Source organism: Eurosta solidaginis, chromosome 5, assembly GCF_040869045.1.
Source record: "Eurosta solidaginis isolate ZX-2024a chromosome 5, ASM4086904v1, whole genome shotgun sequence".
In the NCBI taxonomy this organism is placed as follows: Eukaryota; Metazoa; Arthropoda; class Insecta; order Diptera; family Tephritidae; genus Eurosta; species Eurosta solidaginis.
The window spans coordinates 104,577,361-104,600,817 of record NC_090323.1 but is presented as its reverse complement, the minus strand read 5'-3'; the positions used below and the strand labels follow the sequence as shown (position 1 = coordinate 104,600,817).

Below are 23,457 nucleotides of genomic sequence, written 5' to 3'. Positions count from 1 at the left end.
AAGCATTTTCTCCCGGGAGTGGGATTTGAGCCCACACTCCTACGATGGTTGGAGTGTTACAAACGCATTCAACAACGTGATGCCTTAGTTGTTGCAAGCTTATCCCAATTGCCTTCCTTGCCTATTTTATTCTTTTGCACAGTACACACTATGTATGTAATCATATGTTAAAGCTATGCCTTTTTTGTTAGTGGCGGTTTCAAAGAAACTGGTATTTGCTTTGTTCTATTTATAGAAATACAAAGAATTGACCAACGTTGTCTATTTGTATGAATTAAGCGGCGATATTGCCCTTATTGCTTTTAAATGTTAAAGTTCACTTCAAAGTGAGGAATAGTTTATCTTCGCGTTAAATTAACTGAACTTTATTGGGTGGATGAGAAAACGGCCCTAACCCAGATTATTATTCGCCACACGTGAGTGAAATACGTTTTAGCTAAATGCAAAAAAAAAAAAAAAAACGGACAAACAAAGAACAGTTTAAAGCATATTTGAAGACTTCTTACTAATAAATTTTAAATATGCCATCTCTTTAAAAAACCAAACCTTTATAAAATGCTTTACTCAGCGTTTACAGAAGAAGAAAGAGGTAACATTGACTAGGAACACTAAAAGTAATTACGGGGAAATAAGTTGAAAACTGCAATTTTATTAGAGTAGATACATTAAAAAAAGGAAATTTAACATAAAGATCTGGGAAAAATTATTTTACATAAATAGCTCATCAAACCAACATATAAAACATATAGTATATAGTTCCATTTCTTTATTTAATTACAATACCAAAATGAGTACTTTGTTAATATTAGTAATTAAAATGTAGGATTAAATTCATAGCTTGGTGCTCTACGTCCGAAAGGCTAAAAAAAAAAACCACCGTTCGGTGCATCCATATTTGAATTAAATGTGTATTGTGCTTCTTCCTCAGTAGGAGCTACCCGTGAGTCTTCTTCTTCGGTGCTGAAATATTGTTCGATTATGTTAAACGATTTATAATATATGTCGCGATTTTCATGAGACTGCAAATACTCAATTTTGTCCAAACCTAGAAGGAAAAATATTTTAAGATTAACAAATATGCGTCTTCGTCATGCCTAATCCACAGTTTGCAAGAATAGAAAAATTCCAACTTAAATAACCTGAAGAAAAATTTATGAAAATGTGTTTCTTGTACAACTCTCAGCTCGGAAGAAAGTTTACAAAGTAAATCCATATATGTAATACTCATATATTGCTACTACCCAGCAAAAACCTAGTGACCGAAAATATCTGCCAACAAGTCCCACCTTGTTCCCCAAAAAATTGTACGAACAGTGCAGTCCCATAGTTTGCCTACATTTCGATAAGCTAATGCCCTATATGTGTGAGCTGTATGGGCAATCACATTAGTATGATCCGGAATGGAATGGTCACTAAAGTTCCCGATGGTCTTAAAAAATTATACTGCCGATTTTACGTGTTTCATCGTCAAAAATAGGGCCATTTTACTAGCCAATTTACAAGTATACTTTTTGCTGGGTACATACGGGGTACACTCACAACCCTCAGAGTGCCGATATATTGCTATTTAAATGTTTTTATTCAGTTTTTCTTGTCACATGTGCACTTATGCTGCTACCATATATGTAATACTCCTATATTGCTGTTTAAATAATTTTGTTTTTGTATTCAATAATCGAATGTACCTAAATTTAAATTTTTTTGTCACACTTATGCTGCTACAATCACAAACACTTTATAGGCTGTCTTGTTTTGATTTCGAATTCAAAACTCATTGCGAGCATTTTCTATTAGCAATTTGGGAGTATTACATATATGGCTGCTACAATCATAAAAATTTTGTAGTCTGCCTTTTTTTTATTTAAACTTCAAAACTCATTGCGAGCATATTGTGCTAGCAATAAAGGAGTATTAAATATCTGGGTAAATCTAAAATCAAATAAATATTTTATATAAAAAATATTGTAGTGTGTTTAGGAAGCGGTGACGGGATTTTTTCATTTTTTCACAAACAAAGTGCCATATACCGGTGTCGTAAGAATTTTTCCCCCTCCGGTGATCCATATGTTCTTCATTTGAAAAGTAAGTTTGATAAACTTAAATAGAAAGCTACCAACAACCACTGAAAATTTCCCGCCAATTCCTTGTGGTTCTTTCTGCGCTGAAAGCTTTCAGCAAATAAATTTCTTATTTTATTTATTCTATTTGTCGCTTGTTAGCTCAAAACTAATATCAATAATATCATTTACACTTGTGCTGTCACCTAGTTCTAACTCAACTATTTTTCGGATTATTTTTTGAAACACCATATCTCAAGGTCCTGCTAAGCGTCGTGGTGAGACTTTGAGCAATGAAGCTGAAATAATTAAAACAGCTCCACGTCTATGCGATTCATCTCCTAACCTCATCCGTACAATAGAACAACGACTGATAAAGTACAATGACCCGCTGTTCAATAAAATAATGGAAGCAGAAAAGCGTATGATGGAGTTTACATGCAGAAAGCTGGAAGATAAATTTGAAGGCCTGAATGAGTTTAACGAGTTAAATGGTAGAATTACTCACATGGAGGATATGTTTGAGGGGATTGGGCACCTTAAAAATGAAACAGCCACGCTAAAACAGAGAGTATCTAAGCAGGAAAACATTGTATCAAAGCAAGAACTTCAAATTGAAACTTACAAAAGAATTTTCACCACCTCTGCTTCACACTAAACTTACAGCCACACCCCTAAAAAGCGTCTTTCGGCCGAAACGTAAACTATCCCACGGTGCAGTTGATCCGGCAGTTATCATTAAATTGTACTCGCCCGCAGACCGAAATACGCTGTTAAAAACGATTGCAGCCTTCATTCGCCTCAACATGTGCGACTCGTGCATGTGGGAATAAATGTAATGCATCGCTGACCAAAAATAACTATGAGATATTCAAGGCTGCGATCCATCTAAAGAAAAGAAAAAAGTTCGGTCTTCACAATTCGGGGTATGGTGCATATGAAGCGAAAAATCATCGACCGACCAGAAGCAGTTCCCTGCCTTTTTTTCTCGAGGGCTCGAGAGAATCGACTCAGAAAACAATACTTCCTTTCGTGAAGGCGACACGCCGGCTACGAACAACGCCCTGGAGGGCCACCAAGGACCAAACTAACAATCTTCTTATTATAAACAAATCTCTTTGCTCTCTTCTAACCTATTCCTCCTACAAAATCACAAAATACATATTCGATTATGTTGTTAGCCAAATTCAGTGCAAAGCATTCACCTAATTGTTTTTATAATGTGGTCTCTGATAGTGAGTCGCCGAGTTCCAAAGACTGTTTGGGTACTTTGTTGCGCATAGTCAGCAAACAAGCTAAAAGTTATTGATATCTATGCGCAAAGCCTATATGGGCGATTATCTGTAAACTGTACAATTTGTGTCCATTGGTGTTATTACCAGGAAAATCAATAATTAACTGTACAAGTTTGATTTTATTTTGTTAGTTTTAATGTGTCTAAATAGAGCACATGCATAAACAGTCAAAGATATGAATAGAACGTCTATGAGATTATACTATATACCCCAAATGTCAGTTGCGTGGCATGTCCTCAACAACGTTTTTCAAACCTCGGTCGAAGTATCATTGATTTATTTCAAAAAAATGTACGGAAAATTGGCATGATTTTATTGTCTTTCGTTAAAACTTTTGTTTACGAATAGATTTGTGATGAAAAAGGGCGATTTCGATACATAAATTTCGTATCGAATCTTGTCCATCAGTTTTGAACAATTTCGAACGATCGCACTGACATTTTTTGTATTTACAAGTTTACAAGTTTAGCAGTAAAGTGGGAAAAACGACGATGTAAATAAACAGGTCAGTTACGTGGTATGTTATTATAAGAAAACAAATAAGTTTATCACACAGATTATTTTATATCCTGAAAGGTTTCATGGAGACGAAAAAATCAAGGTATAGAATATAAAAAACTTTAAGTACAATCGTCGTATTCAGCACGTAAAGTCGAAATGTCAGTTGCGCGGTATGCATTTGTTAGTGAGTTACGTGGCAAAATCATATTCTCAATTTTCTTTGATTTCGAAATTATGTTAAGCAACACCCAGAACCTTGAATCAAACATAAAAGCACATAAAAGGTCTAATTAGGTCCGACAAAACAATTTATATACTAAATAGTTAACATCAGCATTAAAGCCAAATTAAACTTCCTTAACCCTAACGCCATAGTCGTAACCATACCCATATCCATAACCATCTCAATGTGATCGATTAATGGTGCCTTAACCTAAAAATCGTGAAAATTTCATAAAAATGATGAAAACGCAAAAAATTACAAACATATTCCACAAAAAAAAAGTATCTTAGTCATAACGTATCCATAATAATGAAGAAAATCTAAAAAAAGTTATTAAATTCACCAACTCAAATATTTTTAGGTTATGGATATGGCGAGAAACCAAAAACCAATTGATTGGCTATGGCGTTAGCGTTATGGTATGGCACCATTAATCGATTACATTCCTTTCCATAAGGTAGGTTCGATCAGCTGATTTATCTGGTTATGGCTTTATGGTTATAAGTCACCATTAATTCGCCCTTTAAGTAGCCACCCTGTTCTATATATTTATGAATAACTATTTTTTCATTATAGTTGTAGTAGAATGTTGAAAAATTTAGCTTTTTATTACATAATGATAACAAAAATTAATCCGGACAACTTCTATCTGAGAAAAATTTTCATTCCAAATCCGCCGGTGAAATTGTACAGTTTACGGAGAATCGCCCATATAAAAAGCTTGATGAGTTAAGGTTTCTGTCAGAAGGCTCCGATATTGATATCATATGTGTTTCAGAAACATGGTTTTATTCGTATAATTAAAAGGAAATGGTGAACATAACTGGATACCAACTTTTCAGAGCTGATAGAAGTGGTCATGGTGGTGGTGTTGTTATATATGTAAAAAGTAGTTTGTCCTGTAAATTGTGTTGTAGTTCTATTCCAGACCTGTTAAATTTGAATTAGCATTAGTAATCAATTAATTAGATGCCGATATTAATGGCCAATGATTATTTCAATTGTTTTCTGAAAAAAGCAATTACTAATTGATTACCATTAGAAAAAACTCATAATTTTTTTCGATTATTGAAAAAAATCAAAAGTAATCATAATTGAATATTTTTCATATTTTCGAATAATCTTCATTTTTTTGTTTTGTTTTTTGTTTTTTTTTTTTTTGATTAATTTAGATTATTTTTCCACTTCGTTGATTTGTCTAATTGCCCAAACAATATGTAAAAAAGTGTTGGATTCATTGGTTGGCGTCCAAAAGCATTCATTTAGCAACGATCCTTTATGGTTTCATCCTTAAGTCTAGCCAATTTTGTTATATCCAAAATAAATATATCCACTATTTTGAATTTCGTGCTATGCACTGATTGTTTTGTACATACAAGTACATTGGTGGATGTAACGGTATATCGTGAGCGCTTGTGTAGGCATGTGAGTACCTACATACCCACCTACAAATTATCTTGTCATAAATCTATCCGGCGAACACCTTGCAGGGGAGTGCGTATTGTTTTACGATAACACAATATGATCAAAAAATATGTATGAGTAACTGTACTTAGGTTGATAGCTTCACTTCCAACTGGAGCGATCCTCTAAGTTGTCATTCATAATCATGATCAGTTGTCTAACCAAAGGTTGTTATATTTATAGATGGACAAATTTTTGATATTTTTGTTTGCTGGGTTGAGCACATATGGTCAAAAATTAAAACACAGTTGTTGTTGTTTTTCTCGACGTGTTTCGCCGTTCTCTTTTCTCACGTCATTTTCTGGGGATTTCTTTAATGATAAATATGTAAAAATAATATACATATTACATTTGATACTTTTTTCTAACAATCAGCCTGAAACTAACACTTCACACAAATTTTTTCATCTACTTACATTAATTGTAATATAATTAATGTAAGTATATGAAAAAATTTGTTTGAAGTGTTAATTTCATATTTATTGTTAGAAAAAAGTATCAAATGTTAATATGTATATTGTTTTTACATAGTTATCATTGAAGAAATCCCCAGAAGATGACGTAAGAAAAAAGAACGTCGAAACCACTGTTGCCAGGAAAAAATTTCTTTGGGCTAGAATCTAGAAAAAAAAGGGCTAGAAAGAGCTTAATTTATTCAAGAAAATCCAAAACCCGTTGCAAAAAGAGCTAAAAGTATATGTATATTTTTCAATGCAAGTTTTCACATTTATTTCAAATCAAACTTAAACAAAGTTATAAAAAAGTTACAGTAAACTCAAAAAAAAAAAAAAAATAAATGAGGTACAATAGAGGTACATAAATAATACTGTTTTTATAGTTAATTTTATGTTTTTTAACAACAAAAATACGTTTTATTTTTTAACTTTTGTTTTGCCATTTGGTGGTAAGGTATCGTGCGATATTTAAGTTTATGTTTAGACTTCAAAATCTATGATTTCATCCTCAGAAGATGAATTATTATTATTGCTACATTCATAAATATTTTTTGTGTTCATTAATTTTAAGAGATCGTTGTTTATTTCGAAGGCATGACAGCATTTATTCAGCCATTTAAGACCACTTCTTATTGTCAGAAGTGAATTCAACATAACTAAATTCATTTTGTATCTGTGTTTGCTTTTAATTAAACTCATGTTTGAAAACGTTCTCTCAACTTCAGCATTACTTATCGGCAGCAAAATAAATGTAAGCACAAAAGCGACAAGCTCTTGGAAAGGGTTTTCATTTCTTAAACTCTTTAACCTCAAACCAAAAACTTAAAGTTGAAGTCGCATTTTTCCAATTTTGGAGATAGATATTCTTCCACTGCATTTCTAACTTAGTTATTTCATCAGTGCTACACTTGTTTTTTTCATTTGTGAAATATGAAAACAATTGAGATTTCACAATTCCCGATGTATTTTCAACTGAAAAGAAATCTATTTTGCTAAGCGTTTCTATATTTTACGGCAAGCGTTGCCTTAATTGCTCTATTAGTTTAATTATGAAGTCGGGACATATATTACGTATCTTTCTTTCAACAAATTCGTCTATACATTTATCTTCTTTTTTAATTCGTATATATTCTTCAAAGGTATAAAGAGAATAAGGTACGGGAGACAAACATTTATTATAATCTGAAGTTAAAGGGTCGAAACTCTTAGAAGGTGACACTATGCTGTTGCACAAGCTGGAAAATCAAATGTACAACCTCATGACACAGTTTATCGATTAAAGTTTTTGTTATCAGTTGAGTACCTAGTTGCAACATCATACATAACGAAACAAATAAAATAAAACTTCGACACACATAAAACACATTACAAATTTCACAATACGTATTGCCGAAATAGATTTGGAGCCAAAAAGAGGCAAACATTTCAAAAAGGGCCAAAAAAAGAGCTAGGAGCTAAACCGGAATTTTTGGAGCTAAACGCAAAAAGAAGGGCTAGATCTGGCTCCAAAAGCACCAAAATGGCAACACTGGTCGAAACGCGTCGAGAAAAACAACAACTGTGTTTTAATTTTTGGCCATATGTGCTCAACCTAGCAAACACAAAGGTTGTTATATCCCAGATAAATTTATTAACATATGTCCATGTACATTAGGTAGAAACTTTTTTTAATTCCTTATGATTTCATCTAGGATATTTCCTATAAAATTTTATGTTTTGCAAAGTGAGTCATACTTTTAGTACTAACAATGGAAATTCCAAAAACATTTGTGTGCCTATCATACATTATTTTTTCGACATGGTTGATTATTTTCCAAGAATATATATATACATTGTAAAAGTCTATAACAGCGGTCGACTGCTAATACGCGTCCTAAAAGACTTGGCTTGACCTCGGTATTAATAATGCGAAGGAGGAAAACAAAAATTTTGAGTCGTTGAAAGAAATTAATGAAAAACAAAATTGCTTATTTATGCAAAGCTCTCTAAAATTGTGGGACGAAGAACACTCACACGGTCACGATGATATGAAACCAATATTACTAAAATAAAGCTACCAACATGATAAAATTTGGTTACAAAATAATCAGTGCATAGCCCTTAAAAAAAGTAAGGCGCGATAACCTCCGAAGAGATTTTAGGCCGAGCTTCTCTTCCAATTTGCATCGTGCTCCTTTTAGTTTTGCCTACAAATTGGCGGGACGGGACGTACTTGTTTTTATGCCGCCTCCGAACGGCATCTGCCAGGCAGCTGAGTTTTCACTGAGAAGTTTTTCATGGTAGAATGCTTGCCCAACACTGCCGAGGACCGACCACGCTTAGAAAAATTTTCTTCTAATTGAAAAAACTTGTTTCAAAAATGTTGATGTTGCTTTTCCCGGGGCGTGAACCCAGGATCTTCGGTGCGGTAGGCGGAGCACGCTACCATCACACCACGCCGCAGAGTGGCATTTTTGCTTGGTTTAGACGCGAAAAAGTAAAAATTTTCAAGTCATTTTTTTCGTGAAATTTTAATGCAGTTTGTTTTTAAAATGTCCACAGTATGTAACTGTTCTTCATTTAATAATCTGCTGTCAAACTGTGAGTTGTTGATGACGCGCCAAGTAGTACAATTTACAGAAGTGAAATAACGCGTGGTTTAAAATTAAATAAAACTTTGTGGTGAAACAGAGAATCCAACATGTGGAAAACAGCTAAGCACGGACACGCGTCGATTCTGGACGATATGACGAAGGGGCAATTAAACGGAATAATAACCGACCTAACATCCAAAACAGACCACATCACAGGGGTTTTGGACTTCCAGGTTCAGAATATACGATATCCTTCAAGGGAGGAATGGGAAGCAGGCCTAGACCACGGGAGGGGCATCACAATATGCACCGACGGCTCGAAAATGGAAAAGGGAACTGGGCTGGGATGTACTCAACACATCTACAGTTAAGCCAATCATTCCGACTTCCTGACGCATGCAGTGTGTTCCAAGCCCAGGTTTATGCTATAGATAGAGCGGCAAAGCTGCTCTAAGATAGTGCGGTCTCCAACACCGACATAACAATCTTTGTTGACAGCCAAGCCGCGTTAAGGGCATTAGAGTCCAACATGATAAAATCGGACATCGTGCGGAGGTGTAGAGCCTCTCTGGCTTCTATAAGTCATCTCAATGTCTCCCTTTGCTGGGTCCCTGGGCACAGCGGCATTGAAGGGAATGAACTCGCGGATGAGATGGCTAGGATAGGTTCCGCTTTAAACATAAGTCAGGTGGATAGCTCCGTCCAACCGCCGCTGAGTTATCTCCTAGGGACAATCGACGAATATGAGAACAGGGCAAAGGACTTGTTATGGACCAATAGGGTTAACTGCGAAGTCTGAAAGTCCTTACGGCTATGCCTGGATAGGAAAGGCACCAGCTTCCTTTTCAAACTGAACAAATCTGCGGTGAGGGCACGTACGGGTGTCATCACAGGTCATGGTGCTATCGCACCAATGCTCCGACGGTGGCGAATACCAACAACCTCCCTCTGCAGAAGCTGTCACGATGAGGAGGAAGAGGAGTCGATTTACCACTTTCTCTGCCGATGTCCGGCGCTTCAAGGAAGAAGGCTCAGATTTCTGGGCTCACGCTTCTTAGATAGCCTGGCAGAGGTTGGGAAGGCGGACGTCTCGCTACTTCTTGGGTTCATCAGGGAAAGCAAGTGGTTCGTTGAGGACCACTAGGAGGTAATGGGGCTAACCGAATTTTCCGCCACTTTGTACTTGCTGATGGCACTCACAATGGAGAAAAATGTCTCCGAGTGGAAGTGTGGGTAACACTCACGCACGCCCTCTTAACCTAACCTAACCATGTAGTGAAACAAAAGCTAAACTATTTTTTGGTTATTTAAAATCTGCAAGTAATTATATTATTTTGCAAGTGTTCAAAAGGTTTTTGGTTAAGTATTTTTTATGAAATTGAGTTTTTTAACGTGTATTATTTTTGTGCTGAAAATATATAAAACCGTGAAAAGAAAAGCCTGCCAAAAGTTTGAACCACGCTGCACCACAATAATTTTTGAATTTCTACAATAATTCAATATTATTGCATATAACTCAAATTATTATTCATCCCCGTAGGTCCCGCTTTTGATATAATGACGATTACAAAGATGGAGTTATATGAAAGTTCGAATTTTTTTTTATCAAACTTTAACCTTATCAAACTTCTTTACCGCTTCTTTTTCCAGTTTGGGGAAAGCAGAACTAACGGCGCGGTTGTTTAGGCCGATGGTATCAATGTCATCAGCATACGCCAGTAATTCAACGCTTTTAGAGAATATTATTCCAGAGCGGTTAAGTTCTGGAGCTAGTATAATTTTCTCCAGCATCAAATTAAAGAAACCGCACGATAGGGGTCACCCTGTCTGAAACCTCGTTTAGATTCGAACGGCTCGGAGAGGTCCTTCCCAATTCTGACTGAGCTGATGGTGTTGTTCAACGTCATTTTGCACAGCCGTATAAGTTTTGCGGGGAAACCAAATTCAGACATAGTGGCATATAGGCAGCTCTTCTTCTTGCTGTCGAAGGCGGCTTTAAAATCGACGAAGTGGTGATGTGTGTCGATTCTTTTTTCGCGGGTTTTTTTCCAAGATTTGGCGCATTTTGAAAATCTGAAAATCAATGGTAGATTTACCAGGTCTGAAGCCGCACTGATAAGGTCCATTCAGTTAATTCACGGTGGGATTCAATATTTCGCACCTTACACTTGACAGAACCTTATATGCGATATTAAGAAGACTGATTTCGCGATAGTTGGCGCAGTTTGCAGTATCCCCCTTTTTGTGGACTGGACAAAGAACACTTAGATTCCAATCGTCGGGCATGCACTCGTCCCCCCATATTTTGCGAAGAAGCTGATGCATGCACCTTACCAACTCCTCGCTGCCTTATTTGAATAGCTCCGCAGGCAATCCATCAGCGCCCGCGGCCTTGTTGTTTTTCAATCTGGTTATTGGTATTCCGACTTCGTCATAATCAGGTGGGGGACATTTATTCTATCCTCATCGATTGCGGGATCGGGTTCGTCATCTCTGTGCGGTAAATCGTTGTCTCCATTTAGGAGAGCAGAGAACTGTTCCCTCCATAATCTAAGTACTCTTTGGACATCAGTTAAAAGGTCGCCGTTTTCATCGTGCAGGAGTTTGCCCCGGTCTTAAACCTTCCGTCTGTCGCCGAATTTTTTGGCAAAATTTTCGGGCGTTATTCCTGGCGGCTAGCAGCTCAAGCTCCTCGCACTCACGCCTTTCTGTCTCTGCGTAGCCCTTACTTAATCCAAAATAGCGGACATATTAATTTTGGATATAACAAAATAGGCTAGACTTAATGATAGACTAATAGAGTAATAGAAGATCGTTATTATTTTATATAATGAGTATAGCAAATTATGTACATGTGTATATACTTACCTCAGAATATGTTTAAATCAACGTTCATAAGCTATTTGCCCTATATGTTGCAAGTATCTATACGGCTAGATAAGCGCTTGCGACTTACTATAGCATCATAAAATGAACTTGTATGTAGAAATTATGCCGTGCATGCAACAAACGAGAATTTTTCTTTCAACAAAGCGGAAAAATAATCAAAAAAAAACAAAAATCAAAAATAATCGTAAAAATCAAAGATAATCAAAAAAGATCTTTTGTAATTACTTTTGATTTTTTTCAATAATCGTAAAAAATCATGATTTTTTTTTTGTTATTTTTTTAGTCAATTGAAAAGTAATCATCAATCAAAATATCAAATAATTATCATTAAATGGCGTTTAAAGAAAATTATCAATGGAATGGCTAATGTTGTTGTTGTTGTTGTTGTAGCGATAAGGTTGCTCCCCGAAGGCTTTGGGGAGTGTTATCGATGTGATGGTCCTTTGCGGGATACAAATCCGGTACGCTCCGGTACCATAGCACCATTAAGGTGCTAGCCCGACCATCTCGGGAACGATTTATGTGGCCACATTAAACCTTCAGGTCATTCCCTCCCTCCCTACCCCCAAGTTCCATTAGGAGCTTGGGGTCGCCAGAGCCTCGTCTGTTAGTGAAACAGGATTCGCCGCGGATAGGTGAGGTTGACAATTGGGTTTGGAGAAGCTATATATTGCGCTGGCAACCTGAAAGGTTGCGCTACACAGCCCCTTGAATCTGGTATTTTAGTCGCCTCTTACGACAGGCATACCTACCGCGGGTATATTCTGATCCCCTAACCCGCTGGGGCTAATCATTACCATTAGTAATCATTATTTAACAGGTCTGTTCTAGTCCCGGTGATCCTGTCGAATTTGTGTTTATTCATGTGTTTTCTGAGCATATGCATACAGACCGAATCGACAAGTATGCGCGGTTCCAGGGGGGGGGGGGGGGGGGGGGGGACTTTTTTGTATTAACTGTAATGAAGTATATAATACTAATCTACATAGTAATTTCTTATCACACAACGGATTTTTACTAATTTTTAATTTTTCTTGCTTTTTCACGTTATTATTACATATATTTAAAAACAAAAGTCCCCCCCCCCCCCCCCCCCCCCCCCCCCCCCTAGAACGCAAAAAAGCAAGAAAAATTTTAAATTAGTAAAAACCCGTTTTGTGAAAAGAAATTACTATGTAGAGTAATATTATATACTTCATTACAGTCAATACAAAAAAAGTTCCCCCCCCTCCCCCCACGAACCGAGTATGCTAATAGGTTAGGTTAGGTTGGACTGGCTGCTCCATGAGGACGTCACATGGACTGAATGACTCCGTAGTGTTACCACAAGTTTGTTTTAACGACCAATTTGAAAGCCCCTATCCAAAACCAGGACCTATGTTATAAAATAACTCCGTCCTCTTGGCAAATACTATAAGCTTCCTAGGACTTAAGCCACTTGCTGCTTCTAGATCTGACAGCTGTATCACTCCTAATAGCAGAAGTCTTAGCCTGGCAAGCGCAGGGCACGAGCACAGAACATGCTCCATCGTTTTCTCCTCCAGCCCGCACTTCTTACATCTGCTATCACTGACCAAGCCTAATTTAAAGGCATGTGACGCCACAAGGCAGTATCCAGTCAGAATACCCGTCATGAGTCTACAGTCCTCTCTTTTTAATGATAGAAGCAACTTTGTTAGTCTAAGGTTGTAAGACCTACACATAATCTTCGATGATTTACAGCCCCGCGCTTGAACCCACGCCTTTCCTGCTTGGTCGATCATGTGCATCTCTCGCCTTCACTTTATCTCGCCCAGATTAATTGGGATGTCTACGGAGCAAGCTTCAAGGGATGCACCCTTTTTAGCTAGTCCACCCGCTTTTTCATTTCCATCTATTCTCATATGCCCTGGGAGGCAATATAGATGTATGATTCTCCCTGTCCCGATTCTCTCCAGGGACTGCTTACACTCTAACACGCATTTAGATGCTGTGCTATGCGAGATTGTTACCTTAATTTCTGCTTGACTGTCAATATAAAAGTTAACACGGTGGCAGCTTAAGCCATTCTCTTCCAGGGTTTCTGCTGCTTTGGTTACGCCTACTATTTCCGCTTGGAAAACGCTACAGTAATCCGGCAGCCTGAAGGATCTGTTTATTTCCTGATCAGCACATTATACCGCAGACCCTACTCTTTCCACTACATTTGAACCATCTGTGTACACATGTATCGCCTCGTCCGCCATTTGAGCACCCTTGCGCCAACCTTCCACCTCTATTGTGGCCTTAAGATCGCCCTCGAAGCGCTTAACCCAAACAAAAACTCCATAGTATAGAATAGGGCTTACAATCGCCGTAAAAACCCAATAAGAAAGAGGGGGCGATAAGCCCCACATACACCCCAGCATTCTTTTACATGCATAAAATGCTGTTGAAGCCTTCTTCACCTTCTCCTCCACGTTGAGCTTCCATGAAAGCTTACTGCTAGGATGATTCCTAGATATTTCGTGCAAGGCTTCTCCTGTAGGGTCACCCCTCCTAACTTAGGCCTGATCCAATTTGGGACTTTGTACCTCTCATATTCGTCTTCTCCGCGTTGACTTTCAACCCGACATTTGATGCCCAGGTATGAATATCAAGAAGCCCCGACCCATCAAAGAGCTAATCGTTGGAAGACACTTTCCACTTGTGACAGATGCGACGTCATCTGTGTAAGCCGTAAGTTTTACGGGTCCCTCATCGAATCGCCTGAGCAGTTGGTTGATGACCAGCGTCCACAGCAGAGGTGATAGCACCCCTCCCTGCGGCGCGCCCTGTCCACTGATTTCGTGGTCTCGTACAATCCCCATTATGATGTAATCTTCCTGCAATTTAACATGCAGCCGATCCATCTCGTTAAGGCTGGATGTACTTTAATGTAATTAAGACCATCCATAATCGCCCATTTTGAAACATTATTGAAAGCCCCGGCAATGTCTAAGAAGACTCCTAGAGCATATTCCTTATAGTCCAGGGCTTTCTCTATGCTTATTACCACCCTATGCAATGCGGTGTCTACCGACTTGCCTTTGGAGTACGCATGTTATGTTGTGCAGAGCAGTTTTTCATCCACGTTGGAATTTATGAACACATCTATCAGCCTCTCAAAGGTTTTGAGCAGAAATGATGTTAAGCTAATGGGTCTATAGTCTTTGGGATACACGTGACCGAACTTCCCCACCTTTGGTAGGAAAGTTACACGAGCAGTTCTCCAAGAGTGCGGTACATGATTCAGTTTTATGTACCCATCGAATATTATTTTAAGCCATTCCACGACCGCTCTACTTGAAACATGTTGCATGGCCGGGAATATACCATCAGGGCCTGGCGATTTCAAGTTAGAAAACGTCTTCACTGCCCGTTCGATCTTGGTATCGGTCACCAAGCCCGGCACTGCCCGCTCCATGATCGAAGTGTGACGAGCTGTCTGCTGGCTTCTTCCAAACCATCTCCCGATGGGAAATGTGTATCGAGAAGCACCTCAAGGGATTCCTTACAATTACGTGACCATTCCCCCTTTTCTTTATTTATTAGTCCCTGGACTATGTTTCCCCTTGCTAGGACTTCTTTCCACCGTGCTGCTTCGCTGGAGCACTCTGTGTCCGTACAGAAACTTTTCCATGAGATTCTCTTCGCCCTGGAAATTTCACGCTTGCAGATCCTCAGTAGATCCCTGTACTCGCCCGACACGCTTCGCTTTCCGCGGTCTTTGCTAGCTTAAACATTTCTTTTACCTGTCTTCTTAGACGACTCAGCTCATTGCTTCACCATGGCGGCTTTGCTTTTTCTTTGAATCTTCGTAGAGGGCAAGCTTTGTTATACGCAGTCATAAGCGTCCTTGTTAGGAATTCATTAGACTCCTCCAGTTCCTCCACATTGGCAACCTCTTTGAGTTGTCCCAGTTTTGTTTCTACCTCTTTCTGGAATTTAGTTCAGTTCGTTGGTCTAGGGTTTCTAAAGATTCCTCCCTTCTCTCTTTAGGGGGATGCTGAAGCTGATATACGCATGGTCGGAGCAAAACATTGCTGGATATTGGACCAATGCATGTAGGGACATTTCCCCTGTTGGCTATCTGAAAATTGGATTGCAGGATGTAACAAAATAGAATTTCGCCTATCTCGGTCGTATCTGCTCCTCCCCACTCATTGCGGTGCGCATTTGCATCCGCGCCAATGACCAACCGCCCTTTGTGCCCCTCGTCATGTACTAGCCTCTTGCACTCCATCGGTGGAACCTCCGCAGCATGGGCCATGTAGCAGGATGCCAGTATAAATGCCTGCTTATTCCTTTGTTCAACGGCCACCACTACGAGGTCCTCAGTAGTGTAATTAGGCAGCATATATGAATGCAGCGGTTTCCTTACCATTACCACAGCTCGCACCAGTCCTTCCGTTTGTGCGTAGTAAACGCTAAAGCCGCGCGCGCTAAGTCCAGAAACCTTCCTCCCGACGAGAGCCACGGCTTCTGGATCAGCGTCACGTCAAACGAACCGTCCTCAAGGGTTAGGAGGAGCTCGCTCGACGCCAATTTACTGTGTTGGAGGTTTATCTGTAGGACTCGCTGCATCATTGTGCTGTTTGTCCCCCTCCAGCGGCTTCGTCGTGACGTCGTCGTCCTCCCCTTGCCCTTTTGGTTTAGAGTATTCGAGGTCCTTTCAGCCTCTCGTAACTGTTGTGCCGGGTGTACCTCTGTGCGACTCCCAGCACCAATTGGGTGTTGGTCCTCAACACCTTCGTAGTGACATCGGTGATCTCTCTTTTATATCTTAGGCTTTTGAGATCCTTTCCGACTCCGCCCACTTCAAGTGTTAGGATTTTTATCCTCGAGACTTCTTTTCCTGAGCCGCATATAAATTTTGCCTGTACCAAAGGACATTTTTCCAAGCTGCGTGTACAATATATCCTCTGCCTGCTTGTTTATTTGGAAGATGTAGAACTGAGCTTCCTCCGTAGGCCGAGATACAGTAAGTACCTTTCAATCCTGTGTCGGTGTTACCGTCGTTGCAGTTATGCACGTAGCCAAGCGGATAAATAAATGTAAATTTTTAATAGAACACTGTGCTTTTAATTTCAAATATCAATTCAATTACATGTGCGAACTTAAATACGATTACGTAAAGCGAATCAATTTAATATGTATGAAAGCGAAAGAAGTGAACTTTAAAATAATTTGTATTAAACCGCCGTTTGTATTAAACTGCCGTTTTAGTTTCCTTATTAACAGCTATTAACTTTATGTATATACATATGAATAAAGAATAACGTGAAATGAGAAAATAGGATAAAGTCTTAATACGTATATATGTTCACGTGTATGTATGTTAGTAAAATGAATGTGTATAGCGTTATTAGTTAAATGAAAAAAGTAAAGTACTACCTCCTTAACTAGACCTTAGACGGCGGTAACATCCCTCCACCGTAAATGAGCCCTGTCCGGCAAGTTTACTATTTGAAACGCCGACGTCTAAAACTGCTATTCTTGACAGATCGTTGGAATATGCCCTTATTTGTCTTGACCATGGCGGACCTTACTTGACCGTCCTTGGCTACATGCACATCGATTATAATACCTTTAGGCCAACTGTTGCGCGGGAGGTCAGAGTCAACTACTACTGCCATATCGCCGATTTTAACTGGGTCTTGCTTGCTGAACCATTTGTTTCGACGATATATCATTGGCAAATATTCTTTGGTCCAACGGCGCCAAAACTGATCGGCAAATTTTTGTGTTTGATGCCACCGCTGGCGTAAATCTGCATTTTCGTTAAAAATTGGTTTATACCCATCTGATGATCCCATCAGCAGATGATTGAGAGGGATAGCCTCATCATCGGTCGATTCGACGGAAACGAAAGTAAGGGGTCGGGCGTTGATGATGAACTCAACCTCGTTAAGCGCGCATCGAACACTTTCGTCGTTGAATTGCATCGTCGGGCAAATGCCGTAAAGTACGTTTTCTATAAACCTGATTAGTCTTTCCCAAGCGCCGCCCATATGCGGTGCGCCAGGTGGATTAAATTTCCACTTGATGTTTTCACGCATAATCTTCATCGCTGCCTTAAAATTATTATCCGAGAACATTTCGCGGGGTGTTCCTCGTCGCGAGATAAAATTTGCTATAACCATAACGCGTGAGCTAGCGTCCAGACTGTGTGCCACCTCAATATGAACGGCGCCAATAGTGAGACACGTAAATATTACGCCCCACCTCTTTTCTTGGCGCCTTCCAACCGACACGTATAAAGGACCAAAGTAATCGATTCCTGTGAACGAAAAGGGTCGCTCAAATTCCGCAAGCCTTGCTACTGGCAAAACAGCCATCTGTGGCGCTTTTGGTGTGGCACTATTATTTTTACAAACTTGGCACAATTTTCGAACTTTACGGTACATCACTCTAAGACGTGGGATGTGGTATTGGCTCCTTATGCGATTGATCACAGTTTCGTGCATTTGGTGGTGAAAGCGCTCATGATGCCACCGTACAATTAAAAACGTAATATGATTTTGAGGGAGTATGATAACGTCGCCATGATTGTTTAGGTGTTCTGTCCTGCCCTTGCTTCTAAGGATCCCGTTTTCATCTAGGTAAACATTAAGAGCAATTAGTTTACTAGTTTATGAACAAGCTTACCGCGCTGAAGATTATAGATTTCTTCGCTATATTCTACGGCTTGAGCGTACTTTAGCAAAAATGTGCGTGTGACTTCTAGCATTTCGCTTGTTACCATTTCGGGCTTTTTCATACTTTTAGATTTTGCAATCGAACTTTTATAAATAAAATAAATGTAGCGATGGCACTTTGCAAACGTTTCCAACATGAAAAATAGTTAAAATCTGGTGGACGTACATCAGGTGTTTGGATAACCAATACGCGGTACCTTATTTCAGTGTCTTCTTCTTCTCGTGTAGTTTAGTAACAGGCCAATCATCACTATTGGATGACAAGAAATCCGGGCTTGAGAACCATGTCTTCTCTTTCGCATGTGAAGTAGTCTTCGTGGCTAAGTCAGCTGGGTTCAAAGTAGACGGCACCCATCTCCACTGCTCGACGTTAGTTTGTTCTAATATTTCGCCAATACGATGCATTACGAATTGTTGGAAACCTTTAGGGTCCATACGCAGCCATTTTAGCGTGGTTTTGGAGTCAGTCCAGTAGAACTGTGATGTGGTTCGTATACGGTGTACGTTTAGAATGTGTGTTGCCAATCTCACGCCGACAAGAGCAGCTTGCAGTTGTAATCTTGTGATCTATAGTGGATTTAGTGGTGCAACCTTCGCTTTAGCTGCCACTAACGTAACAGTCGTGGTATCAGTGTGTACTACGCGCAGATAGCTTACGGCGGAATATGCCATTTCCCCTGCGTCAACGAACGTGTGGAGCTGAAACTCAGTTGCGGAGCTAAGTGACGTTGAGTGAAATTTTTTGTTTGTTTTTTAGTTAAATAAATATAAAAAAATTTGTCTTTAGCTTTAACATTAAAGTAAGTGTATTTAGAATATGATATAAGAAAGGTTATATTAAAAACTCAAGCGCATGCGTCGGCTTTTCTTCGCCATTTCATCTAAAACTTCATCAACGTTAACAATTTGATCACGGTGGATGCTTAGTGATGCACAGCCATTCAATCGATTTTCACTCATCGTGTCTCTCAAATAGTTTTTAATCAGCCTAAGAGCTGAAAAAGATCTCTCGTTCGTTTCCGCTGTTACTGGAAGCGTACACAAGATTTTCAACAACATGTGAACATTAGGAAAAGCCACAGAATCGCATTCCTGTAATATTAATCATAGATAAATTGATAAAAAAAAAACCGAAATACCTCCTTCAGGAATAAGTAGAATTCATGCCTTGTGAGCATATGGATGAGATCTAACGCATACGTATATAAAATTCAAAAGAAAGAAACTGATCGAAAAGAAAAAAAATTTATTTAAAAAAGTCATATCTACACGGAAAAAACACTAATGTGTTTTTTACATTTTAAAATGTGAAAAACACATTATTTTTCATTTATAAAATAATTTGAATTTTAAATTTTTGAAATGTGTTTTTGTCATGAAAGAAATGTAGATATTACATTATAATAATGTGTTTTCCACATGGAAAATAATATCAAATTTGCATTATATTTCAAAATAGGAAATGTGTACTTCAAAAAAATGCTGTAAATTTAACATTATTTAAACGTTAAAAATATTTGCCTTTTCATTCCTATGAATGTAATCGCTGTTGAGGCAAAAGAGCAAAGGCCTGAATTGATTATATTCACGCATGCAATAAGTTGGTTGATTTTAAATCAATGTCGATTATGTTCGTTTAAGCAAGTTGGATCATTGAACACGATCATGTTGCCGTTATTGCCGAACGTTGTTGTGTTCGATTTTTGCTGTTCTCTGATATGTATGTAGATGGTCGTTAGGAAAATTTACAAGGAAACTTCTTTATGAAATTATAGTAAAAGTTAACATGTACATTTGTATATTTAATAAATTGCAGTTATTATGAAACAGAACATGATTAAAATATTGTTACGAATATTAGCCACACTAAGGGGTATTGCCATCTCTAAGCCGATGCTAAGCAGTGACTGTATGTACATCAATAATCAATCATTATGTCTACACATATGTACGTACACGTAGCGGAGAAGCAACGCACAAACACATGCAGATATCTTACCGAGATATGCAATTATAATTGTGGAAGTGTCGCTCACAAAGACACGCGCATATGAGAGATATACACGTACATCTGTAGTTATAATTATAGCAGATAACCAACTAGTAGATTCTAGAACAGAAGCGCCTAGAAGATGCAACGAGGAAATCAAAGAGTATAAAAGGCAGCAACAGTAGAGGCCCACCTGGCGAGCAATAGTAGTGTTGTGAACTTTAATAAGGGCCATTTTGCATTATTTAATAGTGGAGTTATTTATTCATTTATTCAAGAGTTCAGTGATTCGAACCCAAGTAGAAGATTTGAAATAAGTGGAATTGCAGTAAATTCGTTACAATATATAAGTGTTCACTTCGTACATACATATGCTTGCATATTAAAAATATAATATCACCAACAAAGTAAATACGTAGCAGAATTATAAAGACATTTATTAACATAGACATACAACATCAAATATTTGAATTTTAATGACCTAAAAAATCAAATGATTCGGAGGCAAGGGAGGGGTTCCTCTCTCCCCCCTTCGCTTCGCCCCTGGCATGTATACATGCATTTGACAACTCTCCATTGTTACATATGTTCCGTACACTTAGCGAAAAATCTACAAGCATTTCTAACTTATCTTTAATTGCCGGCATATTTCTTGCTTTATTAATAACGCGATCTAAAATATGTTCCGGACGTACAAAGTACATTCGGTGTGCAGATATAATTTCGGGAACCATATCTGGTAAGCACAATTTGCTTCTCACCATTTCTTTTGTTTTACCTTTTAAGCAATCTTGCAGTCTGATGAGATTTTCTGCATTTGAAACCCCAGCTGCCGCTGTACTGTTTTCGAAGCTGCTTATGAATAGTGGTCAGTCTTCGGGATCACCACTAAAATTTGGTAGCCTCTTTGGTATGACGTGCCTTGCAGCTAGTTGTGCTGAAGTTGGTGAATTTGCAAATGTATGTGTCGCGTGCTTAACATGGGAGACTCTTGCTCCGCTAATATATTATATTTCGAATCAATGAATTGTTGTTGGAGTTTCATTTCTTCTTCCAGACGTTGTATTTGCAAATTCTGTTGTGACACTCGCGCTGCCGCTGAATCACTTGTCGTACCAAATTTTATTAAATTTGGCGCTGAAATGCCAACGTTGTGTAAGTTTTGACGGTTGAAACTATTGTCAAAATTTGCCCTTTGTGTGTGCGCAGTCATTAACAATGACGTCATTATTGGCGCAGGCATTCCCGCTACCGAAGGAATAAAATCAGAAGAATTGGTGATCATGTTCGTTGTCGGTGTTGTTATCATGCGATTTGCTGATGTTTGATACCCGTTTGGTATATGTCTGCGTACGTTGTTACTGCTGCTGGCTGTAGCAAAGTTGTTGTTGTCGCTGTTCCGTATATTGGAGGTGCTGTGGACAATGCTGGTGCCTCGTTGTTCACCGTTGTAGTTGCAAAGCTCCCTTTCTACAGATCTCCACCTTTCAGTAGTCATCTATCCGAAATGACTGCTACGATCACCAGCGTCACACTCAGCGACTGCTTTGCCACATCACTCATCTTATCGGGAAGAGCCGGAGTCTTAGTGTTATCTCCCTTTGGTACCTCCGAGAAAGCCGGAGTCTTAGCGTTAACTCCCTTTAGCACCTCCGAGAAAGCCGGAGTCTTAGCGTTATCTCCCTTTGGCTTATCTCCTACTTCCGTAGTTGGAACTTCCCTCTGACTCACAGCTTTCGAGGTAGTGGCTACCTTGCCATTGGGGCCCACCTGTCTTACAGCTTTGGGCCTACTTGTCTTGTCTATACTAGAGATATACGCCGCCGATGAACGTCGCCGCCGATTTTAGTCGTTTTTCGCACGACGCCGCCGAATTTCAAAAGTATCGGCGCGGCGGCGACGGCGCACAGTGGACTGGATTTGGCTTTCAGTGGACTTAGGGAAATGAAAAAAATATTAGTTAATAACACAAAAACTTTGATGGCAATCGATTTTAAGTCTCATTACATGACGTTTTTATATATGAGAATTTTTTCATAAAGTCTTAAACAAAAAAGTTATAGCAAATAAAAAAAATGTATGTAGGGGAAAAATCACATTTTTGCCGTTAACTCATTTTCCTCACATTTCCACAAAACTTGATTAATTTATTTATATAGTAGGGTTATATACTATACAATGTACTCGGTTTCATGGTTCGAAAAGGTTTAGTATTGCGAATCACTTTTTAATTTTAGGTAGAATTTAAAAACAAATTTTTTTTTTTTTTTTTTTTTTTTTAATGTTAGTATTGCGAATCACTTTTTAATTCTGGGTAATATTCAAAAAAAAAAAAAAAATAGTTGTTAATTCATATTGTAACGAATTTGCTTGCAAATCCTCTTATTTGCCCTTCTGCTAAGTTCGAACCACTAAACTGTTGAATAAATAACTCCAATTTGTAATAATGCAAAATCGCCTTTATTAAAGTACTTCACAATAACACTCAAACTGTGCAACGAATAGCTTGCTTAATAACCAAACTGATTGATAGTTCAAATGAAACTCTACTATTCAAAATAATACTGCTCTTGTTCGCTAGATAGTGTCTTAGTCGAAACTGCTTGACAACTCAAATCAAACTGAATTCCAGCGCCTCTACAATTGTCGCCTTTTATACTCTTTGATTTCAACCTTCGCATCTTCCAGGCGCTTCCAGAATCTACTAGTCCAGCAGCTCTCAAACTTCTCAGCTGTAACTACAATTGCACAATTTTATAGTTTTTCTCATTGCATACTTATAGGAGTATCTCATATATATGCATGTGTTTGTGCATTGACTCTCCGCTGCTCGTATACGTACATGGTACATATGTGTAGACGCCATAATTGATTCGTTTATGTAGATACATAATGATTGAATTATTGATGTGAATTCACGTCACTGCTTAGCATCGGCTTAGAGATAGCAGCAACCCTTAGTTTTGCTAATATTCGTAACACTGCCCTCCACCTAAGTCCGATCGTCCCGATCAGACAAATCTCTCGATCTAAACGCTGCTACCCTCTCCAAATGAACCACTTTCATTTGGGTTCGTGGTTTGGTAGTGGTTTGTATGCGCTACACTACATCGTTGATCCGTTTTACAACTTTGTATGGGCCTTCCCAGTTACACTGCAATTTCGGAGACAAACCTTTTTTTCGTTGTGGGTTGTATAGGAGCACAAATCTCCTTCCTGAAACCCTTCCAAATTAATTGCTTTATCGTACCTTGCTTTCATCTTGTCACTCATAATCTTTGCTCGTTGCCTTAACAGATCGTGTATCTCTCT

The 23,457-nt window shown here is 38.6% G+C and overlaps 1 protein-coding gene across 2 annotated transcripts in view; it reads right to left on the bottom strand.

Moving 5' to 3' along the window:
• Nucleotides 1–751: 751 nt before the first annotated feature.
• Kap-alpha1 (karyopherin alpha1) overlaps nucleotides 752–23,457 on the bottom strand; it is a 414,014-nt gene continuing 391,308 nt past the window's right edge. Inside the window, exon 7 of one of the 2 annotated variants that reach the window (XM_067792372.1) lies at nucleotides 752–1,045. In XM_067792372.1, coding sequence (XP_067648473.1) covers nucleotides 861–1,045 — 185 coding nt within the window. In that variant the 3' untranslated portion in view covers nucleotides 752–860. The remainder of the gene's footprint in view (nucleotides 1,046–23,457) is intronic. The other variant, XM_067792373.1, reaches the window with a different exon arrangement.